A 24,339-nucleotide genomic window follows, 5' to 3' on the forward strand; every position below is an offset into this window, starting at 1 on the left:
AAAGGGGTTCATCTGATTGGATGCTTGAGTATATAGGAACCTTTGTGGGCAAAAACACAAAATTGTGATGGCCAAGTATGTTCACTTGACAGATATAGTTGAGAACAGAGAGTCAGTTTGACTTACAAGGCGTTCAATGTTGTCGTTGTAAACCAACATACATACCTTCCCCGCACCCATTCTAATGTCAGCCTGGCTGACTGTCAACGCCAGCTTTTGAAAGTTGAGCAAATAATACTTGGTCAGCTTGCACACCAAAACAAGATACAATTGAATTTTTCCATATATTTCCATTATACCCTTAAATTTGCGCCGGGAATCACAAACATACGCTAAGAGTGAACCAGTACACGAACCACAACAAGACCATCTTGTCCATGACAGTATTTAATCATGCGGCAGTCAACTCCTCAGCCATTCAATGCCCCAGTGAAGTACTTCCCCCACCGACAAGGTACCAAATCAGTCCTCTCTTTTCTCGCCTTCAAAATAGAATTTACCGAGAGGCTGTCCTCCTGCACCTGGGCTTCCGAGACCCGAAGGCCCAGCCCTCGCCTCACCACTGTCCAGCGGCGAAATAATCCGTTCCGCAGTCTCCCTGTTAGGGGGTCTTCCTGTTGGTAGCGGCCCACGGAAGGTTGTGTCTACAAAATTGTCTTGCTCTGTTAGCATTCCATGGTGAGGGGGATCGGCAGCAACACCATCCATCATCCGGGCATCACGCCTTTCCTGGATGGCAGAGGTGCTCATAGGTGTGTCCCCTCCGTTCATGGGCGTGTCCCTGTCCCTGCGGTAGTCACTCATTCCAGAGTTTGTTCGCTCGAGATTCCAAGCTTGATGGGCTGCAGCTGCGCCTGGGGGCGCGCGACGATGGTAGATAGGGCCAGAGACGGTGCTGCCAGCACCTTCGCCGAATCCAACCAACGATGCAGAGCCATCGTCGCTCATTCGATCTTCGTATCCACCAACAGATCGATTGGCCATCATATCCATGTCCTCGTCCATAGCATCAGGTTCCGCACCCATGCTGGCTACCGAGTCGGCTTCCCGGTAGTTGGTGTCAGTGCTAAACATGTCCTCGTCGTGCTCTCCAGCTGTGGTTCGGTTGTCATCACCAACATGACTCTCCGTGGCGCTTGCTGAGCCAACCGTGCTCATCTTTGTAACTGCAACTGGTTGGCCATTGCTGTCGAAGTACGACGGTGTTAGGTTGTGGGTGCTCGGGAAATTTGGCGGAAATGGTCCGCCAGTTGTCGACGTAGGCGTAGTTTGGGGGGAGATTGATGATGGTCCTCCTCCACCACCCGCCCCGGCAGCTCCAGGACCGGCGCGTAGTGTCGATACTCGCTCGAGTCCAGCCAGGCGTGAGATTCGATCTGCTCGTTCAGCTTCGAGGCTGGTGGTGGATGGATTGTGTTGGTGGCCGCGGCCAAGTGGCCCAGAAGCAAAGTGGCCTCGATGGCCATCTTTTATAGCAGTCGTAGACAGAGCTGACAGTGACGTGGTCGTGCTAGTAGGTGTCCCTCTATATCGAAAAGGAAAGTTAGCCAAAGCCTTGACGGACCACTGCAAACAAAGGGCATGAAACGCAGCGTCGAATATAGGCTTCATAGGGTAGCGTACGGCATCTCAGACGGTGTTTCCGGATTCGACCCCGGAGGGGGGAGATTGATGAGTGTCGGGTGCGAGCCTTGCGACATGGTGATGTGCTTGCTAACAACGTGTTTGGCGGAGTCGTAAATCGATTCGAAAATGGTGCAGTGTCGAGGCGACTTGCGCAACTCGTGCAACGTTCGCGCTGAGGAAGCAGCGAAAGTTGACGCCGTCTCGATGTGGTCGCGTTAATAACGGTGTGGCAATCGTCGAGAATTGTGACGCAACCAGGTGAATCGCCAAGCTAACCGTCGTCGAGGAGCGATGGGTTCAATCTCGTGCGCCTAACGTGAGGTTTCCAAATGTCGTGAACAGTCGGGATACGAAGGGGGGAAACGTGGACCAGGTTTGCTTCTGATTGATGTCTGGTCCTGTCTGAGGCTACCGGCGCTTTGAGTTAGACTTCAGGGTCCTGGACGAGATGCTGAACGACTTGACTTGCTGAGAACAAGACGGGATGTGACTGGCTGAGAATGGCTGCCTGGCTTGTGCTGTGCTGTGTTGGATCAACTGGTTGGACACAGACACAGACGAACACACACACCCATTCAGACACAGGTCCAGCTTGGCGACTGCCGCTTCCAACTTTAACAGACGCTTGAGGCAGGTGCCCACTGTAAATTCCATTTGCTCCTCCCCGTTGGTGTTTGCTGTCCAGTGGAAATCGCGGGGCAGGAGGGGTGAAGCGCCAATGACGTAGCCGACAAGCAAAATGATTGGCTGCTATGCTCCTTATTCTCGCGAAACTGGTAGTGCTTGAGCAGGAGCAAGTGTCGAGTGTCCAACTGCTGCAGGTCCAAACAACCCGCGTGAGAGGGAGGCGCCTCCCCTGCCTGGGTACTTGGCACAATGAATGGAAGGAGCATTGCACCCATCCTGCCAATGTGCCTGTCAACCAAGCTACTAAATTCGTCTAAACTTCATGTGACTCTCTCCTGCTTCGCTAATATAATGGCTATAATTCTTTGCACATCACGGCTCAATCTTCAATCTTCTGGCACTCCATGTTGGCTTCATGTTTGTCTACCCATTGGTAACATCCTAAATTCCTAATCATCTGTTATGTGCGTTCGCCCTTGATGCGCGCTTCATGCAAGGCCACCTTGACTCCATTGGCACTTTCTGTGAAGATCCTCACTCTCTCGACAAACTCCTGGCACGGATCTCTATTTTCGAGCACTTCGAATTCCTGTGCCAGCCTGACCAACAAGTATACAGTTTGAGTAATGACTTGCTGCTGTGCTGGACAAATTCTTGGACCACCCGAAAATGGGACGAATTCCCACGTTAGCACCCTTCCTTGGAAACGACTCGGTCGAAACACGTTGGCATCCTGGCCCCAGATTTGTGGGTTATTGAGATGCACGTAGAGGTCGAACATGACTACTGAACCTTTGGGCACGAAGACTGGGCTGTGACCACCTGGTCCTCCGCCTCGCGGGAGGACCGTGTCTCGTATTGCCGTGCGGCTAAGTCGCCCTGATGACCCGTGCAGTCGCAGGGCCTCCAACACTGTGTATCGGAAGAGTGACAGCGACTTCAAAACCTCAAATGTTAACTCCTGTTCACCTAGGTCAATGGCTTGCCCCCGTAGTTCCGCCCAGAGCTCTGCATTACGGGCAAGGTGGAAGAGGGCATTTGAGACTATCGCTGCAGAACTCTCAAACGCGGGTAAGAAGACATTCAACATTTCGTATCTCAGAGTGGCTGGGTCACGAATGTGCTTGGCTGCCTCTTCAAGGAGAACGTAACATGATTTTACCTGGCCATCACCGGTCTTGCCGTCCAACCAGTTTGACAGATCTGACTTTGCAAGTACTCGAGCGACTTGACGATCAACGAAGGCGTGGATTTTGTCAATATTCTTGTCTACTCCAGCGTCAAATATTGACCCCAGCGTCGAAAAAGCATGTCGGCGTCTGGTTGTGTCTATGATTGCCTTGGAGAAGGCTGCCATGAGCTCGTCGCCTTGGGGAGAAGTTGCTTGTAGCGAACCGAACGACTCCCCAAAAACAAATTCCGTTGCACTATCCATGAACTTTTACCAGGTCAGCACCTACGTCTACGTCTCTTTGCAATGGTGAATACAAGTGGTGGCGGATGTAGGCGACTTACCAACTTGCCCACGAGTGACCTCAACTCAATTGTGCTCCCATCTCGGGGTATCACGCATAACATTCTGTCCACATGCTTCTTGAATCGGTCAATATCACTCAGCTGTGCACGCATAAATAGAGGCTTCACCATGTCCCTCGAATGTTTCCACTCTGGACCATCCTTGGTAAAGATCCCATGGCCAATAAAACGGAGGATTGGTCCGATTCTGGTCGTTTGTTTATCATAGTCGTCGAAGTTGGCCGCAAGCATAGCGCGAATGTTGTTCAAGTCCATGGTTGCAAATGTCGTCCCAGCTGGGGATCGTTCCTCGATTGTTCGACCATACTGAGCAAACTTTTCTTGGTAAAACCGATTGTATTTACCAGAAAGAAGAGCCTCAAATCGCTTTTTCTGTAGATCCTTGCCTGACGGGTCCAATATCCACGGCAGGCGATGAGGGTATTTAATTGCCGGCTCACAACCCAGCTGACGGGCTTTCCGATATCGTTGCCGTTCTAGGAGGAGTTTGTGCGCAGCATATGTGGCGACAAATAAACATATAGTTGCAATGAAGAGGACAGAATGCATATTTGTTCTTGAAAATTCAAGGCCCTCATGTACAGAAATTGGAACTGCTTAAGTATGATCGAAAGAGGCCAAGAGAACAACAACCAAGCAGGAAGTTCCAGAACGGAGACTACGAAAAAGACGCTCTATTTAGCTGATGAATCCCGCCCTTATTTCTTACCTCACTGTATCCTTGAGGGAACAATCAGATAGCCAAGTGTCTTGTGAGGCTGCTCTCGACCAACAGCCGCATGCATTCGCAATCATATTTTGGTTATGGCATACACCAAATTGGGCAGCCACCGAGCGGCTACATATGCCGCATCGTCAACTCTGCAACCAATGCCTGGGGAGCCTCAGCCGCATTGTGGAAGATTCTTTCAGCTCGTTCAAGAGGATAGGCTAACACACGAAGAATCGGAGGACCCTAGTCGGGATTATCTGAGACAATTGGGATAGCCGGATACTCGTCTGCCCAGTTCGCTTATGTATGTCAATTTTCCTATGGGGAGTCTGGCTTACACAGGCCACAAGGCGACCCTTGCAAAGCTCCTCGTTCTTGACCATATGACGCATGGGGATAAAAGTTTGTTTACCTTCCCCAAATATTCTCATTTTGCCCCGTTTGAATGCGGGGTGTATTGATACAACCAGTATTGATACAATCAGACTGAAGCCTGTCTACTCATTCAATGTTGGGTTCACAGCTGATCTCAGGTCCACGGCATCTCATCTCATCTCAGGTTCAATAGAGCAAAAAGAAACTGAATAGCATATACTTACAATGGGAGGTCGAAAGTATTGAAACAAGGGAAAGATATTACATATCGCGTTGTGTGCTGAGGCGTATTGAGCCGTGTTGGTGTATCCCTGGATTAGGCATATACTTTTCACCAGACTCTAGCTGATGCCTAGCATATGCACAGCTTATGCCTACTGGAGGGAATAGAGATATTGTGAACCTGAGATCAGCTGGACTCCCCCACTCGTTCTCGTGTATGGAGTATTCTGAACGAGATCGTGGTCCACCAACAACAACAGCACAAGCCGAAAAGGGATCAGGCTCGGCGTAATCCAATGGACGGCGCTTAGTGTTTAATGCGGTTGGTGCTGCAGGAGGGTCTAAAGTATTGTTGTTGTTCCATGGCTACCTTGCGGAATACCAATCCAGGCGCTTATTGCGGAATATCACACACGACCCTCTTACGTTTTGGCAACAGCGAAGATGTATTTTTATTCTTGAATGAATGCATTTCGTCTCTATGGTCGTCATCACATAAATAGCATATCGGAGGGTATAGATTTGGAATACACAACATCATTTTACATCATGGCCGAAAAGTTTGGCGACTCTTGCAAAAACCCCTGCAACAAAGTGCTCCAGTCTGGCACATACTGCATCTCCTCAAGCATCCCCGCATCGCTCATCTCAACAAACTTCCGAGTCGTCGATCCGAGCATCATGCCCGAGCCAGGACCCTGGTCACCCTTGGCATCCGCGGGCACAGTCCTCACGGGGATTTGATTTTCACGGCTGCCTTCGCCCTGAGCATCACTCGGTATCAACGTCGCAGCACGAGCCATCAGCGCCTTGAATATGGTCCACTTGGGTCCCCGTAGAACAGCGGTGCCGGTCCTCTCCATGGTCTTGACGTACGCTTCCACTGACTTGAACGCACGAAGGGCGCACGACCTCCTCGGCTGCAGACAAATGTTCCACAAGATGAAGAGCATTAGGTGGTACTGTGGATACGATCGCATCGCCCAGAGATACGGACGCATCAGCTCATCCTCCAGCATGCTCTCCCCCTCTTCGAACAAGCCAAGGGCCTCGAGGAGCGTTTCCTCGGTCGCCAAGAGTTCCTGCTGCTCTGGGTGGTGGTGGGCCTCCCACTGCTGGCGAGTGACAAAGTCTAATTTCTTGACGATGAAGCGACATGTTACGACTGACAGTTTGTGCATCGGTATAACGGGGTTACACCCCCTGATGAGTTCTTCGCTGGTTTCGACCAACTTTTCGACAATGCGATCTCGCGCCTCGTAAGGCGGCGGTGTTGAATGAGACGACCATGATAGTTGGAGCAGGTCTTGCCATGTTTGGCAGATGTGAATGTTGACGAGAACGGAGAGGATGCGCGTCCACCCTTGTCGAGGAGGTGGCAGTTCTTTCATATTTGGATCTAGGTCACTGTCTTCGACGTTCAGTGGGAGCTCGGTGCCACCAAAAATCATGACGTTTGGCTTGGGAAAGTCGTGTAGGCCGAGATCTTCGGCGGCGCGACCGTCACGGCCCAGCAAGTACCACCATAGGCGGCGGCGGATTTCGGACTCGAATGGTGAGAGGCCGAGCTTTTTGCCGTCGCGGTGGAGGCCGATGGATTGGGCTATCCGGATGCCTAGACCGTTTACCGTCCAGACTGCCCTCCCTGTGTTGTGGACGCGGACAGCGCTCTGCGGGCGTGTGAGTAGACTGGAAGAGCGGATGGGGAAATGCGGTGACATACAAGGTAGATTGCCATGGCTTGTAGCATTACAACAGTGGGATTCTCCAACAGATCTGCCTGGGCAAAAGTCTGCTCAAGTCCCGCCTTGTATCTATACAGGGCACTCATCCAGCCCTCACCTAGAAGCTGGGGACAGTCTTCCCTCTCATCGAGGGCAACGGTGGCGGCATAGTAAATGGAGTAGCATAATGCCAGTGCCTCAGCCTCAGCAATTCCCGGGTTGTTAATCACGGTATACACAGTGACTTCAGAAGTGGGAATGTGAAGGATTTTGAAGAGCGGATCGACATTGTCGACGAATATCCTCCAGAGCTGGACTGCGGTATACTTTGAAGGATGGAAACTGTACGCCGGCTGCGATGATATCGGCGCCGATAGTATCCCCATTGGGTTGAAAGGCGATGTGATTTGTGTTTGCGACATGCCATCTGTTCTTGGTGTAGCAAGCGCGGTACGAACATCGCTCTCCTGACCACGTCTTAGATTCAAATACCACAAGAGAGGGACAACAACCTTAAAAGTTAAGCCTACATACCTGCCCAATGACACGCGACACAAGAACCTCGTTAAAGTACTGCGTCGACGACCCCTTCTCCAGCAATATCTCCCCTCCGGGATGTGGACTGCCCACCGAGGCCGGCGCCGTCCCGGTCCCCTGCCCAACAACGGTAGCGGGCGAGGTACTCAACGGCGCCGCGTGTGGACCATAAATAACAGTTCTTGGCGATCTTGGCGACTCCTTGAATAGGTGGCCATGTGGGTGTGCTGGCGCCTCACGAACGGGGATAGAAGTTAGCGTCTGCTCCAGCTTGGATATCCTCGTCGCGACATCATTGATAGTCGCTTTCCGCACGCGAGGCGCCCTCGGTTCCTTGGGCGGATAGGAACATGCATGTCCGCCGCGGGAGCAAGGCGTGCAAGGGCATTTCTTATCACATCGGACTTTGCGCCGACGACATGTCGCACAGGATCGTTCCACGGCGGCAGCAGATGCTGGGGTGTGAGATCGTTCTGATGTCTCAGACGATGGGGAGTGGCTTGACATGGTCCGGTCAGTGAAAGACTGTGCGTAAAAGATGGAGGACGTCAGCTACACTGGGTGATGATTCATGCCGACACCGAGGAGGAATTGTATTTCAACCCCGTCGTCTTGCAATGTAAGAGAGCGAGGATATCTAGGAATTTCAAGAGGTCGGCCTCGGTGGTTATATACTCCACCGAGCACCGAGCGTCAGCCCTACCGGTTATGCCCCACAATTAAGTCCTTTCGACCAAAGACTTACAACCGAGCACCGAATCACCGAAGCGGCTTCGTTCTAACGGCGTTGGAAGCGCCATTCACAACCAACAGGACCAAGTCGTTATATACCCCTTGTCAAACCCTGCTTCGTTGGTGCAAAGGATGTCCCGTTTCACGAGGGAAGCTTACCAAGCTAGCAGAGCTTGTTGCTTGTTTCGGATATCCGAAGGCGCGAGACCCGTTTAAGACCGATCATGACTCTTAACGACGGACTATTGAACGTCGGATGGACAAGAGGGGGTTTTGTATATAAGATTTGTGACGTTCTGACGTTGTGAGATTTTGAGACATTATCAAGCTTACTTTTGTCTCGAATCTGAATACATCGACAGTCTGCTGAGCATCTTGGCTATATTTGTCTGAAAAGCATATCGTGTAAGCCATCATGGGCGCCACCAGCGAAAGGAGAGCCTCCTCAAGCGGCTCCCTCTCCAGCATGACTGTGCAGCAAAACGACGGACGAGACGTGCCGTATACGGATAACACGTATCCTTCTGAAAAGACGGACGAGGAAAAAGCTGCGCCTGCGAATGAAGCACCTGTTGCTCCTGATGGCGGCTTGGTTGCCTGGTCGGTCGTCCTGGGGGCGTGGTGTGTTTCGTTTTGCAGTTTTGGCTGGATCAACAGTACGTATTGGTCGACGACTTGGGGCTTTTGTCAACTTATTGACCTGTTGGTGTGTAGGTGTGGGCGCTTTTCAAGAGTACTACCAGCACAATATGTTGTCTTCATACTCTGCCAGCACGATTGCTTGGATTCCCTCGCTGCAAATCTTTTTCATGAACGCCATGGTTAGCTCATCCATCTTGTAAAACTCGAACACGCAACACTAACAAACATAGGGCCCCGTCGTAGGCATGATCTACGACAAATACGGTCCCCGAGAGCTTCTCCTCGCCGGAAGCATCCTCCACGTCTTCGGCCTCATGATGTGTTCCCTCGGCACGCAATACTATCAAATCCTCCTTGCCCAAGGCGTCTGCTCAGCCATTGGCGTCTCCGCCATCTTCCAGCCGTGTACGTTTGACTCCCTTCCCAAGCCGCCTTCTCCCTCAAACTAACAAAACACCAGCAATAAACGTCATCCACGGGTGGTTCAACAAGAAACGCGGCGCAGCATTCGGCATCCTCGCAACGGGCTCCTCCCTCGGCGGCGTCATCTTCCCCATCACGGTATCCCGCCTCATCCGCGAAGTCGGCTTCCCCTGGGCCATGCGAATCTGCGCATTCCTCATCCTCGCGCTCCTCATCGTCGCCAACCTCACCATCCGGGCCGCGCACCCCCCGCGTCCGCAGAAGCTCACCAAGGCGCAGCTCGCCAAGCCCTTTTCAGAATTCGACTTTGTCTTCCTGTGCGCCGGCTTCTTCTGCTTCACGTTTGGCATCTTCGTCCCCATCGACTACCTCCCCGTGCAAGCTCTCGACGCAGGCATGGACCCCAACCTGGTGCAGTACCTGCTTGCGATTCTCAACGCGGCCAGTCTCTTCGGGCGGTTGTTCTCCGGCATCATGGGCGACAGGATCGGCCGGTACAATATCTTTGTGACGGTGTGCGCGTTGACGGGGATATGGGTTCTTGCGCTCTGGATCCCGAGCTCCAGTACGGGAGGGATCATTGCGTTTGCCGCGCTGTTTGGTTTCTGTAGCGGTGCGTATGTCTCGCTTATTGGGCCGTTGGTCGCGCAGATTTCGCCCCTGCAGGAGATTGGTTTCCGCACGGGAATCATCTTCTTTATTGCGTCGATTGGTGGGTTGACGACGAATCCTATCAGCGGTGCGATTCTGGGCAGTGATAAGAATTGGGTGGGCGTCAAGGTGTTTGCGGGTGTGTTTTGCTTTGCGGGCACGATTCTCGTTCTTATTGCGAGGATTCACAGGACGGGGTGGAAGTTGGCTGTTGTTTTTTAAGATTTTTGTATGTGTTCGCCGCTTTTGCGGTCTGCATTGGGTTTAGAATTCGGGGCATAAAAAGGAACGGTTTTTATAGACTTGGATCTTTAGATTAAGGGACTGCGAGGCATTGCATCTGGTATTTGATGAGATAACCTACTCCACTATTAATGACAATCTCGTTTCTGTGTATATCAAAACGAGAAAAAAAATATATTCACCCTATTCGCTCGGTGAATAGTCTGCCATGTCGGAAACCTCCTCCACAGGATGCTTATTCAAACTCTCATACAGCTGTAAATAGCTGCCAATCAAAAACGCCCACGAGCCCCTAATAAAAACGTTAGCATATTCAACCCTTTCACAAGAGGCTGCAAATCCTCACCAAAACGTAGCCAACGAAGCCTGATACTGTGCCCCCGAATTCCCATACGCCATCCCCAACGCGCCGCACAACGTAAATCCAAACGCCCCAACGAGGTTCCAAAACGCAATATGCCACCCCAGCAGATGCGGCGCCGGCTTCCACCACTTCTGCTGCGTCTCCAGCATGTACAGTGTGCTGCTGACGATAAATCCACTGCCACCAATGACTTGGGGAATCCAATACGCCGCGTTGAGGCGCCACTGCGGAGTGAGGTGGTTGATTATCCCTGGCAAAGCAGTGATTCCAGAGACACCAAAGACAGTAGCGCCAAAAAGCTGGGCCGAGCTGGCAATGAAGCCAAGCTCGTGGAAGTAGTGCGTCCGCAGGTCATGCCACGACGGGAACCACTGCCAGTGCTTGCCGGTTTGAGAACTGGACGACGAGGCTGACGATGTCGTGGAAAGAGAAGGCTTGCCAACCAAGTTGCGCTTATTCTGGTGGTGATGCCTGCAATGGCTGCGCGTGGCAACCAGTTGAAGCTGCGCGTTGCCGCCGTCGACAAGTTGTTCCACGGCCCAGCCGAAACATCCCGCGTTGTTAGCATTGATGGCTTCGAAGATGAGCAGAATGGAGCCGACTTCGAAAAAGAGGATTGCCCCGATAAACGCTGTTATCCCGCCGCCGTAGTAAGACTCCCCTGGGAATTCCGTGTCCGGCGCTACCAGCGGAAGCCACGCAAAGAAGCCCTGCGTCAGTTAGCACCCTGATACAAGGATAAGAGATTCGCTGACCATGCAGCAAGATAGGAGAAAAACACACATTGATAACCCAAACTACACTACCCCAAGTAAATATAAAAGCGACCAGCCACGAAATATCCCAAAACGGATAATACGTAAACGTCTTAACCACAATCTTAACCACCTCCCTAGGATCCGATGTGCGTCTCGGCGTCACAAACGGCGCTTCCTCACCCGGAAGAGCCGGCTTGACAAGCAACGGATGTCGACCCTTTCGATTATCTCGCGATCGCCAGAGGAACTTGACATTCCGAGCTGGGACGATGGATTCTGTTCGTTTTGGCGGTTTTCCATGCGAGCTACTTTCAGGGGTTGGTGATGGCGTTGATTTGGGAAGCAGGGCAGCGTGATTGAAATGGGCTCTCGTGGGATTGAGGAAGCTGAATGGTCCTTCGGCGTGGTGGAGCGTTAGATTGTCATTGTCGCGGAAGGGTTCGCGCGTGTGGAAGCGCTTGTTCCGTGACATGGCGACGGCGTTGTGAGATGGTGATGTGAGTGAGGGTGTGAAGGCAATTGAGTGTGTGTACAGGGTGCGGCCATCTACTGGCTGACACAATTCATCGCGGTGGAAGATGAGCTACCCCTTGGAGAGGGGAAGAGGTGATGGATGCCATTCGCAATGCTAAAGAGGTCGACTCGGGAGTGAGGTGCCGAAGTCGAGAACTGCCATTAAACTTTGGACGTCAAGTCTTGACTGGCTTACAAGCATCCCGTTCATTGCTTGAGCCGTCTGGTTGAGGTGGGGCGACTTGACCATTCAATACTTCGTGTGGCTACTCCCCAACTTTTGCACATTCACATGTGAGTGAACGCTTCATGATAATCTAGATAAATACGCACACATACCCATCAACACAAAGCTTCACTTAGTTCTCGGACACTTTATGAAAAAGTAGTTGATATGCAAGCCAAGCTGTGTACTATAACTACCAACCAAGGACAAAGGAAACGCGACAAATGAGCAGCATATTATGACAAGCATTCGATGCATCAGTGGTATCATCAATGTCTTTTGGTGACAGAAACAAAAGGACAAGGAAGAAAAACAAGGAATAAAAAAAGGAGCCGAATAGCGTCCACACAATCTCATCTCCTGCCTCTTTCCGCTGCCGTTCCTTCAAGCCCCAGATCTCCCATCCCCTCACTAGCGTTACAAAATGTTCCTCCAACTCACAGAATATCCGTCGTCAGTTTCACAAATCTTCGTCTTGTTGATGATGTTGTTGTTGCTGGCCAGACAGACTATTGACACAAACCGGGCACATCTCCGTCGCCTCAGTTGTGCCAGACTTCACGTTCATGTCGGCCAGCTCGCCTTGAAAAATCCCATTTCGCTTGCTTCATTTTTTCAAGTATGATGCTGCGCCATGCTGTACCATGAATATAAAATACCAAAAGAGGACCAAAAAAAAAAATATGTGATGACGCAATGAAATAAATAGTCATTCCCTGGATATGCTCATCGGAAAGCAGCAGAATTGCAACGTCGCTGTGACCTAGACCATGCGCATGCCGCTGTCCTGTGTCTCCTCATTCCTGGGGAGGGGTGGCAAGTCTTTGTTCAAGCTTTCCTTGCTCAATCTCGGTCGTAATACTGGCCCATCGAGGCTGTCGGATTTCAAGGGCGGTGGTGGCGGACGATCTTTGGGAGGTGTCGGCGGCGGTGCTCCAGTGGGTGGTGGAGGGAAATTGCTGTTTCCTATTCTGAACGCCGTCGACTTGCCCCATTGTGCATTACCTTCATGGCGGCTGATCTCGGCTGCTTCTTCGACGACAGGCAAGATTGGCTCATGCTGAAATGATTCGCGCTTGTCGGGTGACGCTGCTGTGGTCAGGACCCTATCCGGTACCTCCGCCTCTGATGCACCGCTCGACTCGGTTCGTCTGGCTTCTTTCGATGCCTTCTCCATCGTTTCCCGTACTTCCGCTGACGAGCCACCAGGGGGCGCTGGGGGAAGATGATCTGGCATCGGTGGGACGCCGTGGCTGTATTTATGTGCTGAATTTCGCTTTGTCGACTTGTCGGTGGAAGCCATACCCTCGATTGCTTCTTGCTCCCTTTGTAACGCTTCTCTGCGAGACTCCTCCGCCGACATGGTGACACCTTGGACAAAGTTGTAGAATCGGTCGCCGTATTGGTCTGGTGGCAAGGCCGAGATTTGTGTCCTGTCATGAGACAGCCCCTTCCAGAAATGCTCAATCTTCTTGATCATTCCATACTAGTTGCACATCCCGTGTTAGTGGTGCTGTCATGATACGTTTTCTTTGCGCAATACTTACGTGTGTAAGGCAGTCAATGACTCCCAGGTAATAGATTTCATCTGCCGGTTGGTTGTCTTCATGAGTCGCACGGAAACCCCCATCATCTTGGTTGAATACGAATCCAGGGCGAGTATGAGAGTCTCCCAGCTCATCAGGCATTTTATCCAGCGCCTTCCCAATGGGGACAGGTCGTTCGGCGCGGATCTTTTCTCTCAACTCTCGAGCCTTCCGCACATTCTCCATCTTGGATGGTGTCCTCATAAGCACCGACGGTGGCTCATCGTCCACAGACTTTTCGCCACCAGGGTTGAATACTTGCAGGGTCTTGTCGCGCAAATTCTCCTCATTTCCACGCGATAAGTCATGAATGCCGATTAGCAATGAATAGTCCATAATCTGCAAGCGCTTGAGAAGAACAACATCCTTTTGGAGTTGCTCCAGGAAAAGCCGCTTCTTGCGAATGCCTAGCTCCAAATGCTGTTGTCGCCTCAGCCAGTTCAGATCCTTTAATGTCGCCCGAGGGTTCTTTGCCAAATCGTCTTCCCTATAGTCTCTACCAATAGTTGAGCCCTTAAGGTCGAACGTAGTGTGGATATCCCGGTGAGGTGGAAATAAGTTATTCATAACGACGAAATGAATCTTTTTGCCATAGGGCATCTTGACCCGGTGAAGGCCGTAGAATTGTGAAAGGAGTGTGTTTGGGTTGTTTTGGACGTGGTTATAGTAGTCCCTGAGGATTTTTCGCATGAATTTATGTTCGGAATGGTGAATCGTCTTGATGATATACTTGTAATCTCTGGAGAAGTAAAAGAAACTGCCGCTCTTGCCCGGTGAGCCGAGCTCAGAAAGTATATATTTCCCAGTCAGGGACATGAGGTAGTCGGCGGGGTCGAGGCGGAACAGAGCACGCAAATGTCGGAACACCCAAGGAGCATAGTCTTTGAATTTGAAATCATACTTGGCGGAAGGGACAAGTTCGTTGCCAGTTCTGTCAAATTATCAGCTTCACCACTCACTCCGCCCAGCTGGCCAAAAAAGCAACGTGGTATAGTTGAACTTACATATCGAAGGTGGACTTTTGTTTTGCCTCAAAGTCAGCATCGGTGAGTTCTCGGTCGAGCTTAGCGTTTGTTCTCGAGACAGACACCCGGATCCCGGTCAGCATGTTATAAGCCGTGACCCAGTTGGCGTGGCTCTCGTCAACTTTGGTGCCAACAAGGACACGATCGTCGTCCTCCTCCTCCTTTCTCTTCCGCTTGCTAGCCCGCTTCTGCCGATAGGCCTCAGCCCAGCGAATTGCATCCTCGTCGGGTAGGATTTCGTCTCGGGGTGCGTCGGACTGCATGGATCGAGTTGTCCTCCGTGCCAAATTTAGAGATGCTCGGCGATGACCGGCCGCAGCCACAGTTGGGGAAAATCGTCCACTAGCTTGTGCAATGTCTATTCCATCTTTGGATCCTCGACCTGGGGCGGGTTTAGGTACCTCGAGGGTGTGTCTCTGCTTCAGAGTCGAGCCGGCAGCTGGTGGTTGAAGATGGCCTGATGGTGAAGTACTCAGTCCTGACCCACCCGGTTGGTAGGCAGGAGGGGACGAAAATCTATGCGGCGAGGACTTTGGTAGCACAAGCTCAGAAGTTGCTGTGGTGGGTGATGTTTGGCTGTCATTGTTGCTGGGAATGGCCTCCAAATCATGCGGCAGCGTAGCACCATTAGTCAATTGTTCGGACTTGTGATCTTGAAATTGGTGCTGATGAACTGTTACGGGAGAGCTAGGTGCAGTTGATTTTCGGCGCAAACTAGGGGAGTTGGATTTCGGAACCGAGTTGCCATTGACGCCTGACGTGGGTGGTTTTGGAGCAGGTCGAGTTGGCAGCGTCACGGTACCGTTTGACCACGCCTTCGAGGGGGAGTTTTCGACGCCGTCATTCTCGTCAGAACCATTGACGCCATTTGTAAACGAGCTCACGCTCGTAGGCCTGGTGCCGTTCCCATTCATGGGGATATGATTGGCGTCCGATATATCCGAGTCGTGCGTCGATACAGTGGAGCTCTCGTCGAAGCTCTCGTTTATGGGCTCGGGTTGCGGATGGCTTCTGGGGCGCCCATTTGTCTTTTTGTTGTCTACAGCGAGGCCAAATTGGTTGGTAGGGTCGAGATTGAGGAAGTCTGCTTCAGCAGAGAGTATGGGCGTGTTGTCGTCGTTGAGAAAAGATGGCATCTCGCTCAAGCTTCTAAACCCTTCCGACTCTCCAACTCTCTCTAGCATGCAGAGCAGCGTGGTTGGCAATTGCTATAGACCTGAATATGTGATGATGGAATCAGTTGGATTGCGCTCTCGAGTCACGTCTCGAGAGCGGTGGCCGAACGAATGGTTGAAGTCGTTGGACGGTGAACGATGGCAAGGCTTGTGGACAGTCCGGAAATTGCCAGCCCCAACCTCAATCAGGTCAGACCAAAAGAGCGAAAAGGAATTTATCGGTGAGATCTGAAGACACCGATATTGTTAGGGACGCAATAGAGTGAACATGGCGTGGAGTTGCAATTGGGCGATGACGACGATGGTGTTGACGAAGGGTCTGCTGCAAAATTGTGGACAGTCTAGTCTAGTGGTGGTCAATGAGGCAGCAGAACACTGACTCTCTGCCTCGGGAAGCGACGGCAGCCAGGCGTTGGCAACAAGACGGCTCGCAGCGTTTCGGTGGGAAAACAGTATCGACAAAAGGGAATACTGATGCTGCTGATTGTCGGGAGAGCCCTGGCGGTCGCAAGAGGACGTCGTGGTGCGAATGCAAAGGTGACAGACTGAGTTTCCGGCCAGTGATGGTCGAGTTGGTCGAGGTGGTCGAGAATCAAGTGAGATAGATGGTGCGGATTAATTGGGTTTGGTCTGGCCGAGTCACGTCAAGTCAAGGCAATGCAAAACTGGGGAAAGTTTTTGGTGCCAGGCATGTGGCTCAGTGCAGCTCAGCGTGGTGCCAGCATTGCAGAGTCCCAGCGCCTCCAGCGTGTGCTTTGCTTGGTACGGGTGCCTGTTCAATGCTGAGTCTGGTGGTCGTCAGCTAATCTGCAGGCTCTGATCTGATCTGCTCAGCGGTCCCACCAATGGGCGCTCCAGGCACTGGGTCCAACCAAACCAGGTTCAGCCAAGCTTCTGACAACAAGTCTGGTGGACCAAATGTTGACTTGGCCAATTTGATGCTTCAATGTCAACTCAATGTTGCCCCGTGGCCTGTGGCTACACGAAACTAATTAGTGCAGCAGCTTCCACGGTGAAGAGCCCAAGACTCCGGGACTCTGATCACTGAACCTTCAGTGTAATAGCTCCAAGTCTAATGTTGACTTTGCCCGGTAACTTTGAAGCTTGCTAGGTCCATGTTCTTGAAATGCCCAAGAGTGGAGTCTTGGTCAACCAGCTCAACTTTTGTCCTCCCCAGCCAGGGTAGCACTCCCAATTGTGTCGTAGTCTGGTCACAGTGATGGAGAACGGAGGCATGGACAAGACCGAAAAACTGGACCAGACAGCAAGCATACCTGACTCTGTACTCCCTAATGGCACACAGCCCCGGCCTGCCAAATTACTTGGAGGCTTGGACATGCAGATGCTTGTCACCCGGGGCAAGAATCTTGCCATTCAAAGATCAAGTCCCCGGCCGTGGCGACTTTTGATCCGGCCGTCTGGCAATGCCAAGCTGCTTCTCCTTTTGTCTGGGCGAGAAACCAGGCTGCGGAATGTCTTTGCCTTGTATCACGGTCACATCAATGGCAGGCGCCGACATGAAGTGTGGTGCTTATGATTTCCGTCTTCCGTCCATATCTGCTCAAGGTACTCCGTAAAGTACGAAGTACCTAGGTTCTTGAGATGCTGCTCCTGCTCTCTTCAGCATGGTGGGTCATCAGGCTGGGCCAATTCAATAGCGCCATTTTTGGGCTCCTGGCTGCCGGTAGACCTGCATTGGCTCCAACCTTGGCCCTTTGGGCCCTTTGGTGCGCTCAAAGCTCTCAAGTGCTCACTCCCACTCCTCAACCTGGCAAAGGGGTTGAACAAGCCACGCAGCATAACACTGCAAGTTGATTATCACCGGGCTGACAGGGACATTGTCATTTACAGCATCTGTTGTGCCTGGACCGTACTGCCAAAGCGACGGCTCCCCGGTCGGACGCCCAGAGCTGCGGCTCAGCCACCAGACGGAGCCAGTACCAACATTGAAGTTCCCGGCCCAAAATCAATGATGGATATTCATCATTATCATGTTCTTTTCGGCCTCATTTTTCTTTGATATCTCACCATTATTTTCTTCTACTCCTTCATCACTATCACTACCCATTTCCAATGTGCTATACATAGTGTCTGGCAATTTGGTTAGTACTGTCTCAGCATCCAGAGTCAGAATCACTACTACGCCAGTGTTGCAACTGATCATGATGCCCAGTCTTCTGCAGGCTTGGCAACACTAAGTCAACACAATTAAGGCAGTTCGTTGTCTACCTACCTTCAGGTAAGTTGGTAGGTAAGTTGTCTCGTGCAAGAGAAAAGTACCATTGAAGGGCAGGATGCTTTTCTTAAAAGGCTAAGGGAACCATCCGCATGCACTCACGAACCAGTGTCCAACCTCCACGCCTCCCAATTTCTGAGACAAATGCTTGATGACGACATGCGCATCAACGGGAGAGACACCGGACTCAAGACACGTCGTTCCCTGGCCTGGTAGTTGGCAACGTGCATGTAGGATTGGAAGCCCAAGGCAGTGCAGAACCAGAATTAGATTGGCGCTTTGATTCCTGACCAAGCATATCAACGGACAGGGCCATGGCTCCGTCTGTAATTTCCCAATATACGAGATTCCGCGTAACCGGGGTTTCCGCCCCCATCTCGTTGTGTCTTGCTTAGACCTCCCTAGGTAGGTATGCGCGATGTATGTACCCCTTTCAACTGTGAAGTCAATCCTCTGTGCAGAGTGCTCTTTGGATGAGCCTTGCCAGAGGAACAGGGTTAGGCGTCGTCAGAAACCCGGGATATGCCCGCATGGCAAACTGCTCCACGTCGCGACTACAGCGATAGCCCATTGAAGGCTTCCAGGTACCTGCACTTATATCAAATGCGGCCTGAGATTTGGCTATTTGCCTATATGTCATGCCGGTGACTGTGAAATGTATCTAGTTGCAGAAAAGTCGATTCGTGTCCTGTCCGAGGTCAGAATCGTGTAATGATGTACCATTGCCACTTTTGTGCTAATTTTTGAGATTACCTGATCATTGTGTCATGATCAGCAACACCCGATACTTCCACACTATTCAGGTGCAGCAGAGTAGAAAGATTATTTCCCGAGATCCAAGAATAACTGACTCTATTGTGTAAATTTCAGTTCGGGCGGCTAGCCAAACGCCAGTACTGGAAAGAATTGCCCACCAGTCTGTAGGGTACTCACCTTCATGATTTGACATATGTCGCGTGTCGCTGAAACCGCGAACATGTAAGGATTCACAAAACGAATAGATAGTCAATCCAGCTTTACGGCTTGTGAAAAAGATAGGATGTCAAAGGTGATCCAAGGCAACGCTTCGTGCCTAGGTACCTAGTAGATAATCTAATGGATCAATCATGTGGTTAGGAGGGCATGCCATGGCAGGAGCTACCCACTGAAGAATTGCAGGGTAGGCGTCATGACATTTGCCGCTGCGCTGGATGACAACAATTTAACTCAAGCACTTCCATCAAACAAAACTATTTATTACATTGCACAATTTTCCGACCTCTCCTTTGTTCCTGCGCCTATGGAACCTTAGAGGTTCTCGTTTGCCATGGCTAGCCCCTCTACCATAACAGATTCAGTTTCGTCGACTTCGCCAAATGATAACCACGCCGCGGTGGAACGTAGTTCTCCAGTACGAGGTCCAAACCAGCAACATACACCTTTGCCAGACATCCCGCAGCCCTTACAGACTCGAGCTACCTCGTTACAAATCCCTGACGTATCAAGAACTGCACGACGTGGTTTAACCTGCAGTCAAGTTGATCGTGGAACCTTGTCGTGTCCCGAGTTGCACAAATTTGCCGGCAGTGAATAGGTACGTCAGCATAGAAACTCGGCAGTAACCAGCACCATGAAGTGGAATAGAGCTAAGAAGATGTTCAGAATGAATTGCACGGTCCAGGCAAGCGAGCGACGGGCCGGCGCGTATCGCGGTCCTTGCCGCTGTCAGAACGGCCACGGCGACGCTTTGCAAAAGGACGAGGGCTAGAATACGAGTGGAGAAGACGGCGAAATCGTTTGAACCAATACTCACAGCCGTTTGGCGAAGGTCCCACGTTCAAGAAGAGTAACGAACGACGACATTGGGCCCGTGACTCGCAAGATGAGTGCAGTTCGTCTGACATGGCAAGTCCCTCAAGCCAAAGTCCTGCAGGAACGGCGGCCAAGAATTCTTTAGCAATGGCTGGGATGATGATGGCCACTGAGGAGCTGGATAGATTGAGTGAAATGGCAAGAGATCACGCTGCGGAGGAATGAGGGTTTGTGACTTGAACGCATGCGGGTCGTGCACAACAATTTGCGTATGTGGTCTCCTCGTTTTGAGAGTATTGTGTGTATAGACTTAGGCATGCTTAAATATCACGACGTTATCAAGGACAAAGGTCATCGATCTCTATTAAGCTTGGTTAGAGTGATGTCCGCGATGCTATTTTGGCCTGGCTTTGTTTCTACATGGTGTTGAGCGAGGCCGGGATGATGGTCACACTTCGTGGCTGGCTCCGAAGAGCCTACCTACTCAATTGGGTAACAACAACAGCTCCGGTTGGATGGTAGCAAGGCCATAACTTGTTCTCGAAATGCAATTGAAATGCAGGTATGCAGTGTATGCCAGCGTTCGGTATCCATTATCCGAGTTATGTGCATCCGACGAGGCTCATGAGCCGAGAACCGGGATCGATTTATGGGGAGTCGGTGTCCGGACGGCCATGGAGATTGGGCAAGGGTGGATCAACGGCAGGGGAACTTGTGCCGACAGTCTGGGGACAATTGGCTGTTGGTCGGGGCTATAGCGGTTACTTTCAGGCCATTTCGAGGTCATTTGGGGGTCGACTCATGGCCAGGATGGCGCCCGCAGTATGGCAATTATGGGCATCAAGCGCCAACATTGTGGAGTTCCTCCGCGGGTTCCGTCGGTGGAATGAGTGGGTTCCTGGCTAGACGCGGGGTGAAACCGGGGACCGGACACCAGCGATATCGCATAATTCGAAGCTGCCGAATTCAACGGCCAATGGGCAGCTCAAACAAAACGTACCTTCCTTCAACACCTCCAGATCCACACTCCTTTCTCTTACACAACTTGTTTTTCTTCTTCCTTTCTTAATAATAAACAACAAATCCACACATATTGTCCGTCATACTGTGGATTCTCCTCCCAATCATCCAAAATGTTTCGTCACAGTCTACGAGCAGCTGCAAGAAGCAATGCGTCTGCCTCATGGCGGCCAATTGCTGTCAGAAGTTTTGCCTCGGCGCCAAAGGCTGCTTTTGACTGGGAAGACCCACTTGCATCAAAGAACCTCCTGACTGAGGAAGAACTTGCAATTGCAGAAACCGCTGAGAGATATTGCCAGGAGCGTATGATGCCTAGAGTTCTACGTATGTTCTCACCCACTTTGTGAACCCATATGGTTGTTTTGTTGGTGTTGATGCTGTTGATGCTGTTGCGGCCCCACCCAACTTGCCACCCTGGTGCAACCACACTTTTTGCTAATATCAAATCTATAGAGGCATACCGTGATGAGAATTATGACCCCAAGATTCTGCAGGAAATGGGAGAGCTTGGTCTTCTCGGTGCTAGCATCGACGGCTATGGCTGTGCTGGCGTGTCATCTGTCGCTGGCGGCATGATCACGCGAGCTGTGGAGCGTGTTGACAGTGGTTACCGATCTGGCATGTCTGTGCAATCTTCACTTGTCATGGGCGGCATTCATGAATTTGGCACTGAGGAACAAAAGGAGAGATTCCTTCCTGAGATGGCCAAGGGCAAGCTGCTTGGCGCCTTTGGTCTCACTGAACCCAACCACGGCAGTGACCCCGGCAGCATGGAGAGTATTGCGAAGCCTCACCCTACCAAGAAGGGATATTACTCCCTGAGCGGAGCCAAGACTTGGATCACCAACAGCCCCATCGCCGATGTTCTCATGGTATGGGCAAAGCTGCAAGAGACTGGCAAGATTCGCGGCTTCCTCGTCGAGAGGAAGGACTGCCCGCCCGGCACCTTGTCTACCCCTGCCATCAAGGACAAGAACGGCTTGCGTGCTTCAATCACCGGCATGATTCAGTTGGACGAGTGCCCTGTTCCCGAAGCCAACATGTTCCCCGAAGTTGAGGGCCTAAGAGGGCCTTTCAGCTGTCTCAACAGTGCTAGATATGGTATTTCCATGGGCGTCATGGGTGCACTGGAGGATTGCATTGCCCGAGCGCGAACTTATGCCCTGGAGCGCAAGCAGTTCAAGGGCAACCCTCTGGCCAAGTACCAGCTTATCCAGAAGAAGTTGGCCGATGCCGCCACTGACGCCGCCTACGGTACCTTGGCCGCCATCCAGGTCGGACGTCTAAAGGATGAGGGCAAGGCAACCCCTGAGATGATCAGTATGGTCAAGAGACAGAACTGTGACGTTGCTCTGCGAAATGCCAGAGTGCTACAGGAGATTTTCGGAGGCAATGCTGTCAGCGACGAGTATCACATTGGACGCCATGTTGCAAATCTGTTTGTTACGCAGACATACGAGGGACAGAGTGATATCCACAGTAAGTCGTTACCGATTAAATCAGGCGATCATTGTTTTGCATTTTACTGACTGATATTTTCCAGGCCTTATTCTGGGACGAGCCATCACTGGTATTCAGGCGTTTGTTTAAGCAAATTTTGAGGCTCTATATCTCTATATATAACACCAGGCATGAACCGGGAAGTGCAACGCAAGGCGCAAAAGTTGGTGCATCAGCGAGTACATTAGATATAACTAATTAATGCGCAAGAGAACAACATGGATTTTTTGTGGTTCTTTATGTGAATTGTTCAACATCTTGACTTGCCGACTGAGACGCCGTTCACGCCCATCAGCCGTTGACGTCGGCATGATGTGCTCCATAAAAAATTGTTGTTCACCGATGAACCGGACCCGCCGAACCGGTGATTGCGATCAATCAAGCCACCGGACTTGACCATGAACTGCGAACAAGTGGCACAGCCGTGCTGCATATCATGGATGGGAGGTAAGAATTGAAGCCTTGTTGTTTACAGTATCAAGAGGAAAGGGAGATGGTGCAGATCACACGAGCGATTGACTTGGCGTTCTCATGGCCTTTCAAGCCCGCGCTGGAAAACATAGAATGTTGACTCAGGGATTCAGGTTTCACATTCAGAACATGCACTGGGTTAATGCAAACATTGAAAACACCCTCGGAGAATGATGGTGAGGTTCCAGCACAATCCATGCACTTGCTTTTGTCATGTAAATGGGCAAGGGCCGACGGCAAAGGGGCACGACCCAGAGACGTGACATGACTGAAGACGCCATAATCGCGAGGTAAGGCGTGGATGCGGTCCAGACATTGACTTGATCAGGTCTGACAAAGAGCATTGATGACTGATCGTAGGTTGGCACCGATTTGCAGGAACAAAGCGAAAAGTGTCAAGCACGGCTGGTGTATGCTAAAATTTCCATATCCAATCTGCCGGTGGGCGGGCAGCAACGGTGGCTAGAGGACCAGTTTACCTGTTAGCGCCATGAGTCACGATTGATGGCCAGGAGGCTGAACGAGTCTGTTTGTCTGGTGAGTGTGGCGGTGTCGGACAACGGAGTGACAATGTACGGAGTACAGAGGCACTACGTTCATTGCAAATCCCAAGCACTGGGTGCCATTGGTTGCACTGAATGCAGACACTGAAAAAGCTGTGCATGATTAATGTCGAACCAGATGAATCAAGATGCTGACAATTCGGGTGGCGTGTTGTCTGGTCTGGTGTCTTTATACTCCGTACTTGACTGTATTTGTGTCGTGTCTGGTACCTGTTGCCTCAGCTGTGTGAGCCAGACTCGACCTGTGTGGCCTCTTTGTCCCGCTGGCCCACTTTGTTGTCGCCGCATGCGAACGCTCACTGGTCTACTTGGGATTTTCACTCTTGGGTGGCCAGTCATTGGCCACTTGAAGCGTCAATGGTTTCCTGTCCATGTCCGGACTGGGCACATACACAGCCAGACAGAGACAGGCTGGACATGGATGAGACTGGATGCCGCCTTGCTTCCAGCCCAGCCCAGTCAAGGTGCCAGTTGAGTCCAGCCAGGCCCAAAGTGACCCGTGCGTGGCCATGCCCATGGCTTGGCTGCGTCGTCTGGTCTCAACTGGTCTGGTGTCAGGTCAACTGGCAAGCGCCCAGCCTGGCCAGGCTCAACTCAACCAGACCAGACCGGCACGGGGTTCCCTACTAAGACCAGACTTCTACCACGCCGGCTGATCCCTGCGGTTTCTCTTTCCTTCCATACACCACATACCCAAATTCGAAGCACGTTTTGACGACTACTCTTCTACCAACCCACGCGAGACACCAAACTCTTGCATCCTCATCTCAAAGCATCAGCGCACGTCGTCGATTTTACACTCCCGACTGCCATCAGTTTTTTATTCCCTCACTCTCGACGAAACACTGCTCTGTCCTTTGCAGAGCAACCCCGCCGAGTCCGACTGTTTTCCACTCGCAGAGGTGCGTCATTCTGCCTGCTTTCGCCTCTCCCGACCGCCCGTCCCGCGTTTTTCTCTCTCCCACACTCCATCCACTAACCCGAACTTTTTGCAGCACCAGACCTGCTCCGCTAGCGATCTACTCTTTTCTCGCATACATACCCTTCACAAACTTTCAGCC

At 51.5% G+C, this 24,339-nt stretch overlaps 7 protein-coding genes across 7 annotated transcripts; 2 read left to right on the plus strand and 5 right to left on the minus strand.

Moving 5' to 3' along the window:
• Positions 1-462: 462 nt before the first annotated feature.
• On the minus strand, positions 463-1,700 carry VFPPC_07740 (hypothetical protein; the record flags this gene model as incomplete). The annotated part of the gene is made up of 2 exons (XM_018286551.1): positions 463-1,525; positions 1,624-1,700. The coding sequence occupies 2 exons, from the start codon at positions 1,698-1,700 to the stop codon at positions 463-465; spliced, it is 1,140 nt and encodes a 379-aa protein (XP_018143224.1).
• Positions 1,701-2,713: 1,013 nt separating this feature from the next.
• VFPPC_07741 (cytochrome P450 family protein) lies at positions 2,714-4,338 on the minus strand (the record flags this gene model as incomplete). The annotated part of the gene is made up of 2 exons (XM_018286552.1): positions 2,714-3,691; positions 3,769-4,338. 2 exons carry the CDS (start codon positions 4,336-4,338, stop codon positions 2,714-2,716), a joined length of 1,548 nt encoding a protein of 515 aa, XP_018143225.1.
• A 1,302-nt stretch (positions 4,339-5,640) lies between these two features.
• Positions 5,641-7,866, minus strand: VFPPC_07742 (fungal specific transcription factor; the record flags this gene model as incomplete). Its single annotated transcript, XM_018286553.1, has 3 exons — positions 5,641-6,768; positions 6,822-7,289; positions 7,357-7,866. The coding sequence occupies 3 exons, from the start codon at positions 7,864-7,866 to the stop codon at positions 5,641-5,643; spliced, it is 2,106 nt and encodes a 701-aa protein (XP_018143226.1).
• A 640-nt stretch (positions 7,867-8,506) lies between these two features.
• VFPPC_07743 (MFS transporter) lies at positions 8,507-10,029 on the plus strand (the record flags this gene model as incomplete). The annotated part of the gene is made up of 4 exons (XM_018286554.1): positions 8,507-8,747; positions 8,806-8,912; positions 8,964-9,138; positions 9,194-10,029. 4 exons carry the CDS (start codon positions 8,507-8,509, stop codon positions 10,027-10,029), a joined length of 1,359 nt encoding a protein of 452 aa, XP_018143227.1.
• A 204-nt stretch (positions 10,030-10,233) lies between these two features.
• VFPPC_07744 (hypothetical protein) lies at positions 10,234-11,644 on the minus strand (the record flags this gene model as incomplete). Its single annotated transcript, XM_018286555.1, has 3 exons — positions 10,234-10,342; positions 10,397-11,124; positions 11,198-11,644. 3 exons carry the CDS (start codon positions 11,642-11,644, stop codon positions 10,234-10,236), a joined length of 1,284 nt encoding a protein of 427 aa, XP_018143228.1.
• A 1,030-nt stretch (positions 11,645-12,674) lies between these two features.
• VFPPC_07745 (phosphatidylinositol-4-phosphate 5-kinase its3) lies at positions 12,675-15,658 on the minus strand (the record flags this gene model as incomplete). The annotated part of the gene is made up of 3 exons (XM_018286556.1): positions 12,675-13,397; positions 13,459-14,428; positions 14,502-15,658. 3 exons carry the CDS (start codon positions 15,656-15,658, stop codon positions 12,675-12,677), a joined length of 2,850 nt encoding a protein of 949 aa, XP_018143229.1.
• Positions 15,659-20,857: 5,199 nt separating this feature from the next.
• Positions 20,858-22,334, plus strand: VFPPC_07748 (glutaryl-CoA dehydrogenase precursor; the record flags this gene model as incomplete). Its single annotated transcript, XM_018286559.1, has 3 exons — positions 20,858-21,068; positions 21,198-22,223; positions 22,288-22,334. The coding sequence occupies 3 exons, from the start codon at positions 20,858-20,860 to the stop codon at positions 22,332-22,334; spliced, it is 1,284 nt and encodes a 427-aa protein (XP_018143232.1).
• Positions 22,335-24,339: the final 2,005 nt, after the last annotated feature.

The sequence above is a fragment of the Pochonia chlamydosporia genome, chromosome 4 (assembly GCF_001653235.2).
Source record: "Pochonia chlamydosporia 170 chromosome 4, whole genome shotgun sequence".
Classification (NCBI taxonomy): Eukaryota; Fungi; Ascomycota; class Sordariomycetes; order Hypocreales; family Clavicipitaceae; genus Pochonia; species Pochonia chlamydosporia.